The sequence below is a fragment of the Prunus avium genome, chromosome 3 (assembly GCF_965620075.1).
Source record: "Prunus avium chromosome 3, drPruAviu1.hap1.1, whole genome shotgun sequence".
Classification (NCBI taxonomy): domain Eukaryota; kingdom Viridiplantae; phylum Streptophyta; class Magnoliopsida; order Rosales; family Rosaceae; genus Prunus; species Prunus avium.
The window spans coordinates 35,448,125-35,465,912 of record NC_142286.1 but is presented as its reverse complement, the minus strand read 5'-3'; the positions used below and the strand labels follow the sequence as shown (position 1 = coordinate 35,465,912).

General features: G+C 37.6%; 3 protein-coding genes, 1 non-coding gene and 1 pseudogene across 4 annotated transcripts; 4 read left to right on the top strand and 1 right to left on the bottom strand.

Annotated features, from left to right (window-relative positions):
* Nucleotides 1–2,554: 2,554 nt before the first annotated feature.
* On the top strand, nucleotides 2,555–3,007 carry LOC148296040 (secreted RxLR effector protein 161 pseudogene; annotated as a pseudogene).
* A 1,669-nt stretch (nucleotides 3,008–4,676) lies between these two features.
* TRNAQ-CUG (transfer RNA glutamine (anticodon CUG)) lies at nucleotides 4,677–4,748 on the bottom strand. Its single transcript has one exon. It is a non-coding gene; the product is annotated as a tRNA-Gln (tRNA).
* Nucleotides 4,749–4,803: 55 nt separating this feature from the next.
* On the top strand, nucleotides 4,804–6,965 carry LOC110772269 (Pentatricopeptide repeat (PPR-like) superfamily protein). The gene is made up of 2 exons (XM_088249815.1): nucleotides 4,804–6,795; nucleotides 6,898–6,965. Exons 1-2 carry the CDS (start codon nucleotides 4,868–4,870, stop codon nucleotides 6,962–6,964), a joined length of 1,995 nt encoding a protein of 664 aa, XP_088105941.1. The 5' UTR covers nucleotides 4,804–4,867; the 3' UTR covers nucleotide 6,965.
* Nucleotides 6,966–11,163: 4,198 nt separating this feature from the next.
* DFL2 (Auxin-responsive GH3 family protein) lies at nucleotides 11,164–14,538 on the top strand. The gene is made up of 4 exons (XM_088251271.1): nucleotides 11,164–11,658; nucleotides 11,866–11,967; nucleotides 12,152–12,972; nucleotides 13,639–14,538. Exons 1-4 carry the CDS (start codon nucleotides 11,327–11,329, stop codon nucleotides 14,175–14,177), a joined length of 1,794 nt encoding a protein of 597 aa, XP_088107397.1. The 5' UTR covers nucleotides 11,164–11,326; the 3' UTR covers nucleotides 14,178–14,538.
* A 115-nt stretch (nucleotides 14,539–14,653) lies between these two features.
* LOC110772272 (uncharacterized) lies at nucleotides 14,654–17,286 on the top strand. The gene is made up of 3 exons (XM_021976701.2): nucleotides 14,654–14,740; nucleotides 15,272–15,622; nucleotides 16,846–17,286. The coding sequence occupies exons 2-3, from the start codon at nucleotides 15,323–15,325 to the stop codon at nucleotides 17,005–17,007; spliced, it is 462 nt and encodes a 153-aa protein (XP_021832393.2). The 5' UTR covers nucleotides 14,654–14,740; nucleotides 15,272–15,322; the 3' UTR covers nucleotides 17,008–17,286.
* The last annotated feature ends 502 nt before the right edge of the window (nucleotides 17,287–17,788 follow it).

Below are 17,788 nucleotides of genomic sequence, written 5' to 3'. Positions count from 1 at the left end.
TATTTGTTAGTTTTGTGAATAAAGTTAACGGAAAAACTGTTTTCTCTTAATAAATTGAGAATCGGTTTCTTGGAAAGTAATTATACTTTCTTTTGCAAATCCTTACAGCTTTGAACACTCCCTCAATCAATTTCTCGCAAATTGAAAGATCATTGGATCAAACTTCAAAATATGGACGTTTGATTTTGAAGTTATTCTCAGAATGAATGAGATCGTTTATGATCTCACTCATGATTATATTTAATTCAAGCTAGCCATTTCGCTTATGTATCTTGTAGTTTCAGTACGCTAAATAAAGAGAAATTTAATTTCTGATTCAAGATTATTAAGACTTGGTTTTATTTTGGATTCAATAAAGATGTTTTGTATCCCAAAATTCAAAGACAATAAAGATGGATTATATTGTCTCAATTACAATAAAGATTGTGAAGTTTTAATAGCTGAATCGAGTGAGAAAAAGATATTAGACGTGAAGGAACATCCACTAGGCTATGGCATAGACGTTTAGGGCACATTTCAAAAGAAAGAATGAAAATTCTTGTTAAGGAACAAATCTTGCCATCACTGACTTTCGGTGATGATGAAATTTGTATTGAATGTGTTAAAGGAAAGCTCACTAAGACTAAGAAGAAAGGTGCAACTCGCAGTAATGATCTCTTAGAAATCATCTACACAGATATTTGTGGACCGTTCCCTCATCAAACAATTGATGGAAATCGATATTTCATCACCTTTATAGATGACCATTCTCATTTTGGTTATCTGTATCTCATAGCAAAAAAGTCTCAAGCTTTTGAAATGTTTAAGATTTTTCAAACTGAAGTAGAAAGGCAACTTGAGAAAAAGATCAAAATTGTGAGGTCAAACAAAGTGGGTGAATATTATGGACGTTTTGATGAAGGAGGACGACGTGCTAGACCTTTTGCCAGGTATTTACAAGATAATGGAATAGTTGCTTACTACACAACACCAGGAACTTCGCAACAGAAAGGTGTAGCTGAGAGAAGAAATCGAACTTTGAAGGACATGGTTCTTAGGAAGATTTCCAAAACTGATTTGCCTATGCTTTTTGAGAGAGGCGATCAAAACAACAAACTATAGAGTGCCTAGTAACTCCGTACCTAAGACTTTTTTTTTTCAAAATTTGGACTTCCATAAATCCTAGCCTGCGGCACCTTCATGTATGGGGTTGCAAAGCTAAAGTTAGAATCTGTAACCCTTAAGAGAAGAATATAACCTTTAAGAGAATAAGCTTGATCCTAAAATGATTTACTGTCATTTTATTGGCTATCCCGCAAGGTCAAAGGGTTTTAGATTTTATTGTCCAAATTATAGTACCCGAATTGTTAAGACTGGTTGTGCAAAGTTTATAGATTACGAGGAGAATGCTACTGGGAATGAAGATTTTATTTTTGAAGAAGAAGGTGATGTAGCTGTGATTGAGAATGTTGAACAAGATGTCACACCCTTGATTCCTTTAAGTGAAACTGTATTGGAAAATCCTCAGTTTGAAGAACCGGTTGATCCACAAGAACAAGCTGTCGAGAATCCTGAGTTAAATGATCCACAAGAACCAGTACAACCGAGGAGATCTGATAGACCAAGAAGATCCACAGCAAATTCAGATTATGTGTACTTACAAGAAGCAGAGTTTGACATTGGAGATGAGATTGATCCAACAAGTTTTAAAGAAGCTATGGAGAGTCAGAATGTAGACAAATGGAGGGAAGCAATGTTGGATGAACTCGAAAGCATGAAGAATAATCAATTATGGGAATTAGTTGAACCTCACAAGAGTCAGAAATTGATAGGCTCGAAGTGGGTATTTAAAACAAAGAAGGATAAGGATGGAAGAATCGAAAGATTTAAGGCTAGATTAGTAGCCAAAGGATTCACCCAAAGGGAGGGAATTGACTACACTGAGACATTTTCTCCAATTTCCACCGAAGATTCTTTCCGCATCATTATGGCTTTGGTGGCGCATTATGATCTATTTTTGCATCAATTGGATGTCAAAACTACCTTCCTGAATGGTGAACCCGAAGAAGAAAATTATATGAGGCAACCTGAAGGGTTTGCAAAGGAGGAAAAAGAGCATATGGTTTGCAAACTTGGCAAGGCAATTTATGGACTGAAGCAAGCAAGCAGGAGGTGGTATTTCAAATTTCACCAAATTGTTTCATCTTATGGTTTTGAAGAGAACATAGCTAACCAGTGCATTTATCTGAAGAAGTGTGGGAGCCGATTTATTTTTCTGGTTCTGTATGTCGATGATATACTCTTGGCTACAAATGTCCACAATTTACTGAAGGATACTAAGGAACTACTTTCAAACAATTTTGAGATGAAGGATTTGGGAGAAGCTGCTTTTGTATTGGGCATTGAAATTCAGAGAGACTGAGGTCGAGGCCTTGTAAGCTTATCATAGAAGGCATACATTGAGAGGATACTCAAGCGTTTTGACATGAGTATGTGTTATGGACAGAAAGTTCCGTTAGCTAAATGAGATTTAAGGAAGGAGCATTGCCCTAAGAATAAAGAATAAGAAGATGAGATGAGGAACAAGCCATACGCTTCTCTAGTTGGAAGCATTATGTATGCACAAGTGTATACAAGGCCAGACCTAGCCTTGTGCATTAGCAAGATGGGGAGATTTCAGTCAAATCCGGGAATGAAACATTGGATAGCTGGAAAGAAGAGTCTGAGGTACCTACAGAGAACAAAGGCTTATATGTTATTTTATAGACACACAGAAAATTTAGAGCTTGTGGGTTATGCTTATGCAAATCTTGGAAAAGCAGAGGATGATTACATCTCTACTTCAAGTTTTCTTTTCAAGATGGTAGGAGCAACTATTACTTGGAAGAGTGTTAAACAAACTGGTGTTTCGAGTTCAACCATGTTTTCAGAATACATAGCTTGCTATGAAGCCACTTCTCATGTAGCATGGCTAAGGAATTTTATTAAAGACATTAAGGTGGTGGACTCGATCTCTAGACCAATATAGATATATAATGACAACACTGCGGCTGTTTTTCACTGCATAAACAACAAGATGTCGTCTGGACTTCAGCATATTGACAGAAAATATTTAATAGTGAGGGAGAAGGTGGCGGACAAACTAGTCAGGTTTGATCATATCAGAACTCAAGATATGATTGCAGATCCGTTCACAAAGTTTTTGCCTTCAGAAGCTTTTTTGAGACATGTTGAGAGCATGATATTATTTCCTAGTTTTGATACTGCAATCTAGTGGGAGTCTTGTTCTCATTATGATATTTTACTAGTTTGTTTATTTTGCTATTTTCTGGATTGAGGGATTTGCATTTATGGATGTTAATTTGGTTGACAGTTTTATTTATTATTGAATAAATTCTACCATTTTGACTATTTAGTTGTTTAAACTTATTATGCAATTTTGTTTATGCATGTGAGTTTATGGTCTCTTTTGAGATACTATTGTTTTAATAACATTGCGAATTGACTCTTGCTAAGTCGTAAATGGGTACTTGTACTGAAATTGCATAAAGATTCACATTAAAGATCAGTACATATTAAGGTTCGCGTTGTAGGTGCTTCATGTGTTTTGAGATTGCATTATGTGATTATAGATGAGCTGGTTTTAACAAAGAGAGCAGTGCTTGTCTATAGTTCGTTTTGTCTATTCACTTTTCATGATAGCTTGAGGGGAAGGACTTAACTGTTTTAAACTCATGGCCAATAAAGATTATCAAACCTTTCGGAATATAGAAGCTTATTGTTCTAGTGCTTGATCTAGTGGGAGAATTAAGTTGTACCTTGAGGCCCTAAACCTTGTGAAATAAGGAAGGGTTTTGAGGCCTATTAAGGGGTCCTATTTATTTCCTTTTGTTCGTGAACCGATTTGGTGGGCTTGGAAGATAAGTCAAGTCGGCTATCGGTGATGAGTAGAGACGACTTGACATAGCATATATAAGCTTAAGGCCTTGCTCTCATCAAACACGTTCTCTAAACCTATTTTCATCATAAAGAGAGAGTTGAAACAGATTCTGAGATAGAGCAAAAGTCTTGAGCCGTTCCTGTTCTTGCTAGGATTACTGCTACTATAGATTGGATGAGTTCAGAGGCTGTGTACTCAAGGAAGATGGCTCTAGGTATGTCTTCATGTCTCTATACATATTACATATTTATGTGAAAGATCTTGATTGTATAAAGAAATCTAATAGTATACAATTTGGGAAATGTCATAAAAATTAAAGTAAACTCAGCCAAAATTTCAAGAGAAACTTTTCGTTTCATAAAATTTACGTAGAAGTTAGCCTACCTTATTTTTGAATCACGAGCCAGTACATATTAGTTTTCCGAGATGTCACATTGCAGAAGGAAGAAACAAAGAAACCAAGGAATAAATTACTAAAACCAACCAAATCAACAAATTGGGCCTTGGGCAACCCTTGTGTAGGAGTGGGGCCAGTAGGATTGTTTCCTTGCAAAACAATGTGGTAATTGGACTTATGCATAGCAGCACACTCACTTCCGTCAGAGATTGTTTCCATAGGCGTAAGCCCAAGTGCTACATTTTTATTTCGTTTGTGAGATGAATATATTTTTCTCCTTGGTCTGGCAAAGAAAAGAAAAAGATGGTAATCAACAAGAAAATAATGTAAGCTTAAAAACATGGAAAAGGGCAAAAAATAAGGTCCCACCGAGATTTGAACTCGGGTTACTGGATTCAGAGTCCAATGTCCTAACCACTAGACCATGGGACCGTTGTGCTAAAATCCTCCAAATTATTAAATATAACCAGTGCCTCTTTCAGTCTTCATAAACCATTTCACCATTTTAGCTTCACTCTCGCTGAGCACACTGGCAAACACCCAAAACCCTGATGAGAAGAACCCTACTGAGAGCTCCCTTTTCTTTCTCAGCAACCCATGTTCTTCCTCCGAGGCCTCCCCGTCCGTACATCAATGGTGACTCTTCATCAGAAGCCTCGAGTTTTCACTCCATGTCAAGTTTCAGCTCAAATCCGAGGTGGGTCTTCACCAACTCTCTTCCTCCTCCAGAATGGGTAGAGCCTTTCAATGATGTCTCTGATATAGTATCGAACCCACAAGACTTTGACCCATCTCCATGGGTTGCCCAAATTCTCAATCTTTTAGATGGGTCTCTGAAGATGGAAGCCAATTTGGACTCTTATTGTCATACATTCTTGATTAAATTGTCTCCCAATTTTGTTGCATATGTGTTAAAGTCTGCTGAGCTTCGTGGAAAGCCCGAAACCGCTTTGCGGTTCTTTGCTTGGGCTGGTAAGCAAAAGAAATATCATCATAAGCTTGAATGCTATGTATCTTTGATTGACCTTTTATCTTCATCTGGTGATTTGGATCGTATTCGATATGTTCTTGCTGAACTTAAAGACAAGAACTTTTTGATGAATTCTGCCGCTGCTAATTCTTTGATTAAGAGTTTTGGCTGTCTTGGAATGGTTGATGAGCTGTTGTGGGTTTGGCGTAGAATGAAGGAGAATGGGATTGAGCCTAGTTTGTATACATATAACTTTTTAGTGAATGGATTGGTAAATTCGATGTTTATTGAATCCGCTGAGCGGGTTTTTGAGGTTATGGAAGGTGGGAAAATTGTACCAGACATTGTGACTTATAACACAATGATTAAAGGGTATTGTAAGGCAGGGAAAACCCAGAAAGCAATGGAGAAGTTCAGAGCTATGGAGGGGAGGAATGTGGAACCTGATAAGATTACTTATATGACTTTAATACAGGGATGTTATTCAGAAGGAGATTTTGATTCATGTTTGGGTCTTTACCAAGAAATGGAAGAGAAAGGACTTGAAATTCCTCCGCACGCGTATAGTTTAGTTATCAATGGGCTTTGTAAAGGTGGGAAATGTATGGAAGGATATGCTGTTTTTGAAGATATGATTCAGAAGGGTTGTAAAGCAAATGTGGCAAACTATACATCTTTGATCGATTCATATGCAAAATGTGGGAGCATTGAAAAGGCAATGAAGCTTTTTGAGAGAATGAAAAATGATGGGCTCAAACCGGATGTGGTAACTTACGGCGTTGTTGTCAATGGATTATGTAAGAGTGGGAGAGTGGAGGAGGCCATGGAGTATTTTCAGTTTTGTGAAGGCAGTGGGATGGCAGTTAATGCCATGCTGTATTCTAGTCTGATCGAGGGCCTCGGAAAAGCTGGGAGGCTAGATGAAGCTGAAAGCCTTTTCGAAAAGATGATTGAGAAGGGATGTCCACAGGATTCATATTGCTATAATGCCCTTATTGATGCCCTAGCTAAAGGCGGAAAAACTGATGAAGCATTAGCACTCTTTAAGAAAATGGAAGAGGAAGGTTGTGATCAGACAGTTTATACTTACACAATACTCATCAGCGGACTGTTTAAGGAGCACAAAAATGAAGAGGCATTGAAGCTGTGGGATATGATGATCGATCAGGGCATCACACCAACTGCTGCTTCCTTCAGGGCTCTCTCAATTGGGCTTTGTCTCTCGGGAAAGGTAGCCAGAGCTTGCAAGATTTTGGATGAGCTAGCACCAATGGGTGTAATTCCTGAGACAGCTTTTGAAGACATGATCAATGTTTTGTGCAAAGCTGGCCGTTTCAAGGAAGCTTGCAAGTTGGCTGATGGGATTGTGGACAGAGGTAGGGAAATACCAGGACGAATTCGAACTGTTCTAATCAATGCTTTGAGGAAAGCAGGCAATGCAGATTTAGCTATGAAGTTGATGCATAGTAAGATCGGCATTGGGTATGACAGAATGGGTAGCATCAAAAGGCGAGTGAAGTTCCGAATTCTCTTTGACAGTTGAGTCTTAGCAATGCTGTAGCTCTTAGAAATTGTGTTTAGCTAATTCAAAGATGGCCTCTTGTATCGCAGAGTTGATGTTCACAATTCAATCCCTGTATATTACATCATTCAATTTATTGAAGAAACTTTCACATAAACGTTTTGGACCTTAAAAAAGTTGTCGAAGTGTCTATCGGCCCAGCTGGATGGCAGAAGAACCTAATCAATTAGCTTTGGCTAAATGGCATGTTGAATATATATGTGATCTCTGTATCAATACCCAGGTGTGGCTTTCGTCCTCTATATCAAGAGCAACTAATCATACATGAATTAACATTTTCAAAAATATATAACTAGGTGGAGATATATTAATCGGAAATCTAAAGAAAACATTCTATTCAATGTCCAAAATTAGCATGTTTTATTATTTATTAAATAGAAAATGTTGTTGAATAGACAGAAAGAGACAATAGATTCATTTCCACAATTCTTCTAAATGCAACCTAATTTGCAAGTAGATATAGGTTTCAAATTTGAACAAATAATAATAATAATAATAAATCTTCTGGAGAGATTTGCAGTCCTTGGGCAATTTCAGTTTGGAGGAAAGCAAAAGTTAAAATCATACAGAGTAAATAGTGAATCTAGGTGTACTCTCACTCCTCCCAACCAGGGCTACCACCCTCCAACAAAAGGAAAAAGAGAAGAACTGCAGGTGATTTTCAGAGTACCATGATGTGCTAGAAACTTTGGCTCTTCAAGATTCCTAAAATAATAAAATTGCAGAGAAAAGTTTCGAATAGACAGGGAAAGTAAAAAAACTTTAGTATCAGCAACTCAACTGAGCAATATTCAATATATTGACTCTATTTGGTTCCTAATTTTTACATATTCTACGAGTGTGTATGACTAAGCACATTCATCTGTAATGATTTGCCAAATTAGTTTCTTGTTGTGGTAGGCATTCCACCCACCTAGATATCATTAATTGCGTTTACTGCCAGACACATTTGTTGACATTGCTGCAAAAATATCATTAGTTTGTATTGCAAGTTGCATATGTGATGAAGTTGTGAGATTTATTGCTCATGCAGGGAAAGGCCCATCCCCAAAGAAATAACAGCTGTCAATTTGTGTTCCCCTTTGAATGGCTGTCAAAATCAAAGCTACAGTATGGACTTTTGTAGTTATTTCATTAAGAGAATCTAGGTTGATGCTTTGATGAACCTGGAATAAGGATGGGTTCCCGACATAGTCAGATGAAATGAGGGTGAAGAGAGGCTTCAGTGTTGGGATAAGACAAAATCTTGCATACCCTACTCATATCAGCTACTGTTTTCATCATTCGCAAAGACGCTTGTCTTTCTAAGCCTCTATCTTATGTGATTGTCCATTAATATTATTGTTTGAATGAGGTCCCTCAGTGACTTGATGTCTTGAGAATTATGGTCATCTGGCTTAAGTCCTTAGTCAAATTTGGTTTTTCTGCTGCTGTCTTGCACCCAATGTTAAGTATAAACTGCTTGCTGAACTTGCAGCATTAGGACTTTTCTGAGATCAATTTTGGTCCAGGGTTTTATATTTGCTGTAAAGTTGCTTTCTGAGATTAATTTTGGTCCAGAGTTTTATATTTGCTGTAGAGCTGCTTTCTGAGATTAATTTTGGTCCAGGGTTTTCTGGTTGTCTTGAGAGGGATTTCCACATTAATGTCATCATCTGTGATAAGTGTGACTCAATCGCTTTGCCAAAAAAAGCTTATCATGTCTATTGGGAAGATTTTGTTCAGGTTTTTCTTCTTTGAGAAGATTTTGTTTCTTCTTCTTCTTCTTCTTCTCCTTTGTTCTATTTCTCCATTTTCTCCACTTTCACTGCAATAGCCAACAGCTTTTATTTGCCACTTGGGTAATAAAAGTTAGCAAGTACAACTGGAAATCTTTGCTCACACAACACAACAAGACTAGCACCCCTTTTTCCCTTCGAACAAAATGAAGTATCAACTCTATGGTAGTGACCTCTCTGGACGCTAACAGACAAGAATTGAGGTACCGACGACTTGTTGCAAATTGAAATTTAAAAGAAAAAAAAAAGGAAAAAAAAATAACAACGATCCAACTGTCGCCTTCTTCGTTACACTACCCTCGTCGCATTATTAACGTTGTGTTTCTAATTGTTGATTCTCATACATAATGTCCTTGTATTATCAAGATAAGATTTGTTCGTTCTTTAGGCCCCGTTTGGTCGGCGGGTTATGGTATTGCAGAAACTAGTATTAATTGAAGAACTTCTCTTCTTGTGACATTGGAAAATATCTAGCTTTCTTTTTCCTCCGGGGAGATTATATCAGTCTAAATCTAACAATCTTGAGACCAAAAAAAAAATATTTGTTTCGGAGTCATGTATTTGTTTCTGCAGGGTGCAACAAAGCTAAACATCATCTGTTAAATCATGAAGAAACTTTACATCAATAGATTTTACAAACTAATCAAGGTTGATTAGTACCTTTTTAAAATCATTTGGGTTTATGGAAAATGCTGGTTTTTGACCCCTAAAATCTTATGTGAAACAGGTGGGAAAATTAGAAACCCCACAAAATCTGGAAAAAGATATTGGCTTGTAAATGAGTGGCTCCTAAACTTAACACACACATGTTTGATTAATTTCATCATAACTAAATGTTCATTTTGGCTGGGGAAAACTCGCAAATAATTGTAATAATTATATCTTTGGACATGGACTTGGATTGGATGAGATTTAAATAGTTGAGAGTAGCTACATCACTGATGGTGAAATGGAGAAAGTGAAGCTACAAATGGTCCTTGCACTGGACACATTTAGAAGGCAGGGCCCCAAGAGACAAGTAAAGCTTGTCTTTGCACAACCACTTGTTAATTATCCAGCTAGGAAAGGATATTACATTAAGTGCCTACAAAATTATAGGACGTGGTGTGGGTCTCTTCTGCAGAATATGCAGTGCACCAATGGTGTGAAATTAACCAGTGAGTTTATGAAAAAAAAAAAACCAGTGGGTTTGGGTGGTAAAGCATTCTTCTCCCTACCCAAAATCTGGGTTTGATTTTATCAGTCTTTGCTAATATGCACGCAATGAGGGGACAGTTTTTATCCAAGGCTGACTGGTCCGTAGAGGTCCACAAGAGTTGGAACAAAATCTAACAACTATCTTAATAGTTATAAATATAGACTTTTGTGAGCTGTAATAAATAGGGAAATCGTGATTATGTATTTATAAGAAATGCTAAGGTCAGTCGCCACTTGATTGAGCAAGCATGCCATACATACGCGATACATATATGCATAATCTGCCACAAATCATGAAGAATAAGAAAATTTAGGAGCATGAAAATTCTGGAAATAAGAGGCCAAACATAGCTTCTTGAAGGAAGCTTGGTATCTTCTCGTCAAGCTTCAACCCTTTCTTTAAGTGAGCATAAATAGGAAGCTCAAAATCGCAAGTAGATTTCCTCTTTTGCATCTCCATCCCAAAGCGCCCTATGCTCTTGGAAAATGGTTTGATGAGTCTACATCAGGCAAAACTCACTCCAACTAAACGCCAATCTTTTCTTTCATGGCTCCAAATACTTTAAGGCTACTAGCGAGAAAATGGGAAAGATGATTCTTCAAAAAAAGTGATAACTAGATAAGCAAAGTACAGAAAATCTGCTTTTGTTACTTGAATGAGCTGGAGATGATGAAAGTTTAGTTTGTTCTAGTTCATTACCTTGTATTAAATGTTTTTCTCTAAATACATGGATCAAGTTTTCAGTCTAACTTTGTTAGGAATTAATTATCCCATCCCAAAATTGTCATGGTAGGTTTGGTGTGTTTACCATTTTCTGTCTTTGACTTGATGAAGTGGTGTTCCTCTTATTGCCACATGTGCCTATAACTTGGGTTTCTATGACTTGGGTTCCTACGAAACTAGAATGAGATCATTGTCCACCTAAATTTCTGTACCTTGCCTTAGCAGTAGAAATAGGAAGGTGGGCAGAGGGGCCTTCCACCAAAATGAGAGATGAGAGCATTTATGTACGAATGAGGCACTACTATATATCATAAAATCCTTCTCATTTTTCAAAGGGTGGCTTAGTAATTGGAGGGAAAAATAGAGCATAGTGCTTCGAGGCCAAGCTGTCAAAGCTGATTGGTTTTGGTCCCTTAGCAATCGTTGTCCCCATATAATTTCAAAGAAGAATCTCTCTCTCTCTCTCTCTCTCTCTCTCTCAGAAAAGGATGACACTACGTATGTCTTGTGGTCTACAAGGCATCGTACCATTCTAAGAAGAGTGAGGTTGTGCAACATTAGAAGAAGGTTGGTTGAGCTTTTTAATAAACGACAAAGGCTAGCTCAAGATAGATTGCCATAATCCAAGAGAGATATTTGAATGTTGTGCTTTGCTCTATATAAATCATATATATGCTAGAGAGAAACAAGAGCAGTCAGGACCCCCACTAACAATTGTACCAACTTTATTATTTTCTGCAGCCTCTCAGAATCTCTCCAATGGAACCAGCTGAGTGTACGAATAACCAGAGCAATGGCAACTATGGAGAAGACATCATTGGGTGGTTTGAAGATGTGACTGAGAAAGCTGGTTTGGTTCAAACACAGACACTCAGGAAGATACTTGAGCAAAACTGCAGTGTGGAATATCTCAAGCAATGGTTGGGGGACATCAAAATCCAAGAGGTAGATGGATTTGTATTGGAATCTCTCTACACTTCTTTGGTGCCCCTTGCTTCACATGCAGATTTAGAGCCTTATATTCACAGAATTGCAAATGGGGACACTGGCCCTATACTCACCCAACAACCTATGACCACTCTCTCCTTAAGGTAGGTTCCTTCATTAGGTTATGTGCTTTACATTATTCCTGGTTTTCGACCAAACTAAGTAAAATATACCTTGTTTGTGCTATCTTATGCCTGCTCGGAACATTTTTGCTGTTGTATTGAGTTCAAAGAAAAAAGCCACCATTACCTCTGGTTTTGCAATTTGGCTTATGTTTTCTCACTTTTTTTTTGGGTTTAATGTTCTTCTAGTTCTGGAACCACAGATGGGAGACAGAAGTACGTACCCTTTACACACCATAGCGCACAGACCACTCTTCAAATATTTAGGTTGGCTGCAGCTTACAGATCAAGGTTGGCTACACTACAAATTTTTCATTGTTCTATTTTATGAATAACTATTTGAACTTCTGAATCTTTCATTCAATATATATGAACCTATATCTTACGGAAATATTCCAATCTTTTATCATGAATACTTAGAAATTTCTTGAAGTGGCTCTTTAATTTTACTGAGATTTCTTCCTCTTGATTATAGAGTTTATCCAACAAGGGAAGGAGGGAGGATCCTGGAATTCATATACAGCAGCAGACAGTTCAAAACTAAGGGAGGATTAACAGCAGGAACAGCCACAACTCACTACTATGCCAGCCAAGAATTCAAGATCAAACAGGAAAAAACCAAGTCATTCACTTGCAGCCCAGAAGAAGTCATTTCAAGTGGAGACTGCAAACAATCAACATACTGCCATCTCCTTCTTGGCCTCTTCTTCTCTGATCAAGTAGAGTTCATAACCTCCACCTTTGCCTATAGCATAGTGCAGGCCTTCATCACTTTTGAAGAACTCTGGAAAGAGTTGTGCAATGACATCAGAGATGGCACTCTAAGCAAAAGAATCAATCTACCGAACGTGCGAAAAGCGGTCTTGGATATCATCTCCCCAAACCCGACATTGGCTTCAAAAATCGAAGCTAGTTGCAAGGGCTTGGAAGATTTGGATTGGTTTGGTCTAATTCCCAAGCTCTGGCCAAATGCCAAGTATGTGTATTCTATAATGACAGGATCAATGCAACCATACTTGAAAAAACTCAGACGCTTTGCAGGGGATGTGCCATTAGTTAGTGCAGAATATGGATCAACTGAGAGTTGGATTGGGGTGAATGTGGATCCTTGTTTGCCTCCAGAGGATGTGACTTTTGCTGTGGTACCAACTTTTTCTTACTTTGAGTTCATACCACTCCATAGACATAAGCAAGATTGCAATTTAGCCATTGATGACTTCATAGAAGATAAACCAGTCCCACTATCCCAAGTCAAGGTTGGACAGCAATATGAGATAGTCCTCACTACTTTCACTGGTAAGTTGCCACTATTGCTTTTCTCTTCTCTTTTTTCTTTTTCTCATGGATATCAATTTTTTAGCAAACATTTCTACATGAAGCATGTAACGTCCCAAGGGTTTGGTTTTTTGCCAATTCAAGTGATACGTGAGTTGGGTTTAGAACATCGTGAGACAGTTTGGTGTTTGAAGTTAATCTAATTTTGCATATTAAACCCAAGTTAAAGTTAGTGTTTTTCTTAAGCATTTTAGCATCTTTACTAGGCCAGCTCAACCAGTTGCCCTGACATAAACGACTTTCATCAATAGAACTTTGACTTGGACGTGTCTATGCCCCATCACTATGTTTTCCTATAGCAAACCAAGCCTCGATTCAACACAGACACGTGGACTGTTGATTATTTGCAGACCAGCAGCAATCTTGGAAAAATCTGATCTTTTTCCCAAACTCATGGCCCACTAGTTACATTTGGAAAAATTAGGTAGTTGGGATACGTGGATGAAATTAAGACCATAATATTATGGTCTCAAAAAGCATATGCATTAGGATCTGTGTGATGTGTTGATCAATATTTGAGTTACTGTAGAAGTTAAAACATCACAAAATGAGGGAAATAAAAGCAAAATCTTGCTTTTGTTTCAATTTTAAATTTTAATATAATGAATGTTTGTATAATGTTTTCAGGACTTTATAGGTACAGGTTAGGGGATGTAGTGGAAGTGGCTGGTTTCCACAATGGGACTCCAAAATTGAACTTTATATGCAGAAGAAAGCTTATATTGACAGTAAACATTGACAAAAACACAGAAAAGGACCTTCAGATAGTGGTAGAGAGAGGGTCTCAATTGCTGAGCAAGTCCAAAGCTGAACTGGTTGATTTTACAAGCCATGCTGATCTGCTAACTCAACCAGGCCACTACATCATATATTGGGAGATCAAAGGTGAAGTTGAAGAGAGGGTTCTTGGTGAATGTTGTAGAGAGATGGATGCATCATTTGTGGATCATGGCTATGTGGTCTCAAGGAGAAGCAATTCAATTGGGCCTCTAGAGCTACGCATTGTGGAGAAAGGAACTTTCAAGAAAATTTTGGAACATTTCATAAGAAATGGTTCTGCTTTGAGCCAATTTAAGACCCCTAGGTGCACCAGCAACAAGGTGATCCTGAGTATTCTCAATCTATGCACTATTAAAAGGGTTTACAGCACTGCATTTGCTCATTAGCAACATAAGTTGCATATTGCGGGTTAATTTCTTCCGAATTAGAGAGATCACATGTCAAAACCAAGACTTGCAGCTGCGCGCTATCAAATGTCTGACAGTTACAGAATAAGGCTTTGTTACATTGTTTCTCCTGCTTATATATCATGTCCTTGCCATTCCCTCATGCGTGGTGAATGCTCTAAACGGATAACGAGAGAAACAATTTAAGATAAAATGGCGTTGGCTGTGGCAACCCCATTTACATCCAAGGGATTGAAAGACTTGTTTCTGATAGAAATCTAAAACTTTAACCATCCATCAGTCTTGTTTTTTTAAGTAAGATAAATGAGCACTGGCCTGGCCAGATCAGTTTTACTGTCCATCAATGATTGAGCTTTTCAATAAGAGACCTGTGCAGATGAAAAGTTCATCAACATTGAAGAGCAAAACTCAGTTCAGGCTTCTCACATCCGCAGATTCTAGTCTGCATCTCGAGAATTGCAGTTCAATGAAGAGATGAAAATTAGTAACTACAACAACAGTTTTGTGTTCTACTTATCATATGACAAGCTAATTTCAACTTGGTAAGAACCATAACCTGAGGTGGTTTGACGATTTCTTTTCCTACAAGCAATAGGAAACTTCTATCTTAGGCAATCTTGGACGTTGGTTGCCTTTACTTCACAAATCACAACTTTTTAATTTTAAAACATAAAAATATATCCAATTCCTTATGGAATTTAAAGTTTCAATCTTCCACACACACAAAAAAATGCATAAAAATGTACTAACTTTGGAAGCTTTTCCGTTTCCACACTCGTTTAAGTGGCTAGACATAAACGCTTGGCCCAATAAAAGGTCCATATTTAATAATTCCGAACAAAAACTAGCCCAAGCAGGACTTGTATTCGACCCATAAAGCCTAGAGACTCCCTCTGTCTGTAGGCATTTCAACCTCCAACCATCTCTCTGTTCTCTCTCTGTTTTCCCTCTGTTTTTCTCTCTGTTTTTCTCTGCTTTTCTGCTCTACGATTCACTATGAAGTAAAGAAATGCACAACTGGGTTTCTCTCTTTTTCATCAGCATTTTTTTCTGAGCTTAGTTGTTAATGACAGTGACACAAAGGAAGAGAGAAGAGAGAGATTTCTGCTGAGGTTTGGCTCTAAATGGTGGGTGAAGATAATTGGGACGGCGGCATAGCTCTGGCACCAGCGATGATGATGGCTGCACAAAATACAGAGAGAGAAGAAGAGAAGTGGAGGAACTTCAACAACTCAGTCAATGCAGTTTCCTTGGGTTTTGTTGCTACTGCCATTCTCATATCAATGTTTCTTGTTATGGCTATTTTTGAGAGATTTTTCAGGCCCAGATCATCACATCTGCCTTCAACTTCTCGAACCACTCGTTTCAATCTCCAGCAACAGCTTGTCTACCAGAATCCCAAGCTTGATCACCACTCTCCCAAAGTAAGCTTCATTTAATTTCTCTTGTTCACCGCTAAACTTTTTTTACTTTCTTTTATGGGGCTCCAATTATAGCTAAGCTGATTCCAGTTTCACTGGATTTCGTCCAAAATGAAAATGGGTTTGTCATTCTCCACCAAAAACAAAAACAAAAAATAGTGTCACTAACAGAAGAAAGAGCAGAACAGAAACCTATTTTTATTTTTAGAATTTGCTGTTGTCTTTTAGAATTTGTTGTTGTCTTTTAGTTTCACTAAAATAGTGTCACATTTGTTAGGCTCTTTAGCTAATTGAGGGGTTAGTGGTTTTAGTTTAAGTAACAATCTCATCAAGATGACAGTGAGTTATTTGGAGCTTCCATTTGTATAGTGGGCTGCATAGTTTATAGGATCTGCATTACTTGCAATCTTATTTGATTATTAATATCCCAAAACCTATGATTTTAAATCATCATTTCAAACCATTTCTCATTATTAATGTTTGTAATGCTTTGTGGACTGTTCTTAATTTGTTTTTTTAGGTAGACTATCAAGCAATAAGCAGACTCTTTGACTCAATTATTTATAAAATTATGAGATTTATATACTGATCAAGTACTTGTTCTTTGACCAACTATAGCCATGAACCCTGATTTTAAGCATGGGAATGGCAAAACTTAGCCACATGGTGCAAGGACCTATGTTCACCATGTGATTGATGTTCCAAATGTTTTATGCCTGCCTTGTATGATCTCCAAAAACAGGCATACCACCAACTCATTTGTTTCTTATGCATAATAAAACAAATTATGTTCGGGGTGCCACGTGTCCGTACGACATTGAGTGATCGATGAATTGTGAATATCTTTTGATGTTTCATAGTTGAATTTGGTTTGTGAGAAGCCTTGATTTGAGGAGAGGGTTAAGTATTCTGCAGACAGCTTTAGTATTTTTAGAAGGTGTACAATTCACGTGAAGGAAATTTCTTAATGTTATTTGTTTACTTTTTGTTAACCCACTAGTGAAGGAGTGATTATCATATTCATATTCATGTTCTATTCTTGGATTGCAAGAATGATTAAGTAAAAGGGCTTGCTTTGCTGCATTTGAATCTTTAAAAGCCACCAACCACGCCAGAAAAGTGGCTTCCATGATTTGGATTTATTTGTAATTGCATGTTATTTGTGCTTTTGCGCTGTCTGTTAATGAAATTGAGTTGTAAGCTAGTTTTGTATTGAATTTGTGCAGATGACAAGTTATGCCAGAGAAGTTTCTGTGGTGATGCCTGGAGAAGATATTCCTACCTTCATTGCACATCCTGCACCTGCACCTGCACCATGCCCCAGAGAGCGCGCCGCTTGGCCTCTGCATCAACACAAGCCATGCCTCAACCCCTCCTCCTCAAGCTGAATTTCTAGTTATACCTAGAATCATACCTAGTTTTCAACAAAAGTGCTTTTAGTTTCAGACATTATTAAAACTTGGGTTAGTTATTGACAATCACATTAGTGTTTTGAACCTAGGAAAGAAGCTAGTAACCAGAAAGACTCATCATCAGCACAAGGACATGTAAATTCCACTTATGTATATGTTTTCTTGGTAGCTCATTTGAATTCTATGTAACTTAAGTTTGTGGCTTTGTTAGCCTGCAGTGGATGAAAATCAAATAACCATCCACAAATTGGTCCTGCCAATCCCACCAAAGCGTCTAAAGGACCTTACTTAAGTGTCATATATAAGGCCCTCACTATAGAATGACTCACTCAAACGGGCTTACTTGCTTTTTCACCTTCTAAAGCCCAAAAGAAATGTTAGAGAGTCAGCTACGATTCAGAAAAGATTACCACTGAACCTGTACAATTAAAGGCTTTTATTTTTTAAATTACCAAAAATTAATATAATCTACGAAAAGAGAGTTTCAAACTTAGGTGCAAGGGACGAGCTCCCTGTCCTAATCAACTAGTCTAATCTACTCCTCACAATTTTAAAGTTAAAAAAGAGAGATTGGAAAGACTACATTGATTTACATTTACCAAACAAAAAAGAGGAAATTTCCTACCAAATCACCAAATGTTCCTGAGTACAGACCGTACAAGCAGAAACAAATTCTGGGGGATAGTTTTGTATTATTTGTATGCAAAACCAAGACCAAAACCAAAACCCAAAAAGTTACACCAAAACCAATGAAAGG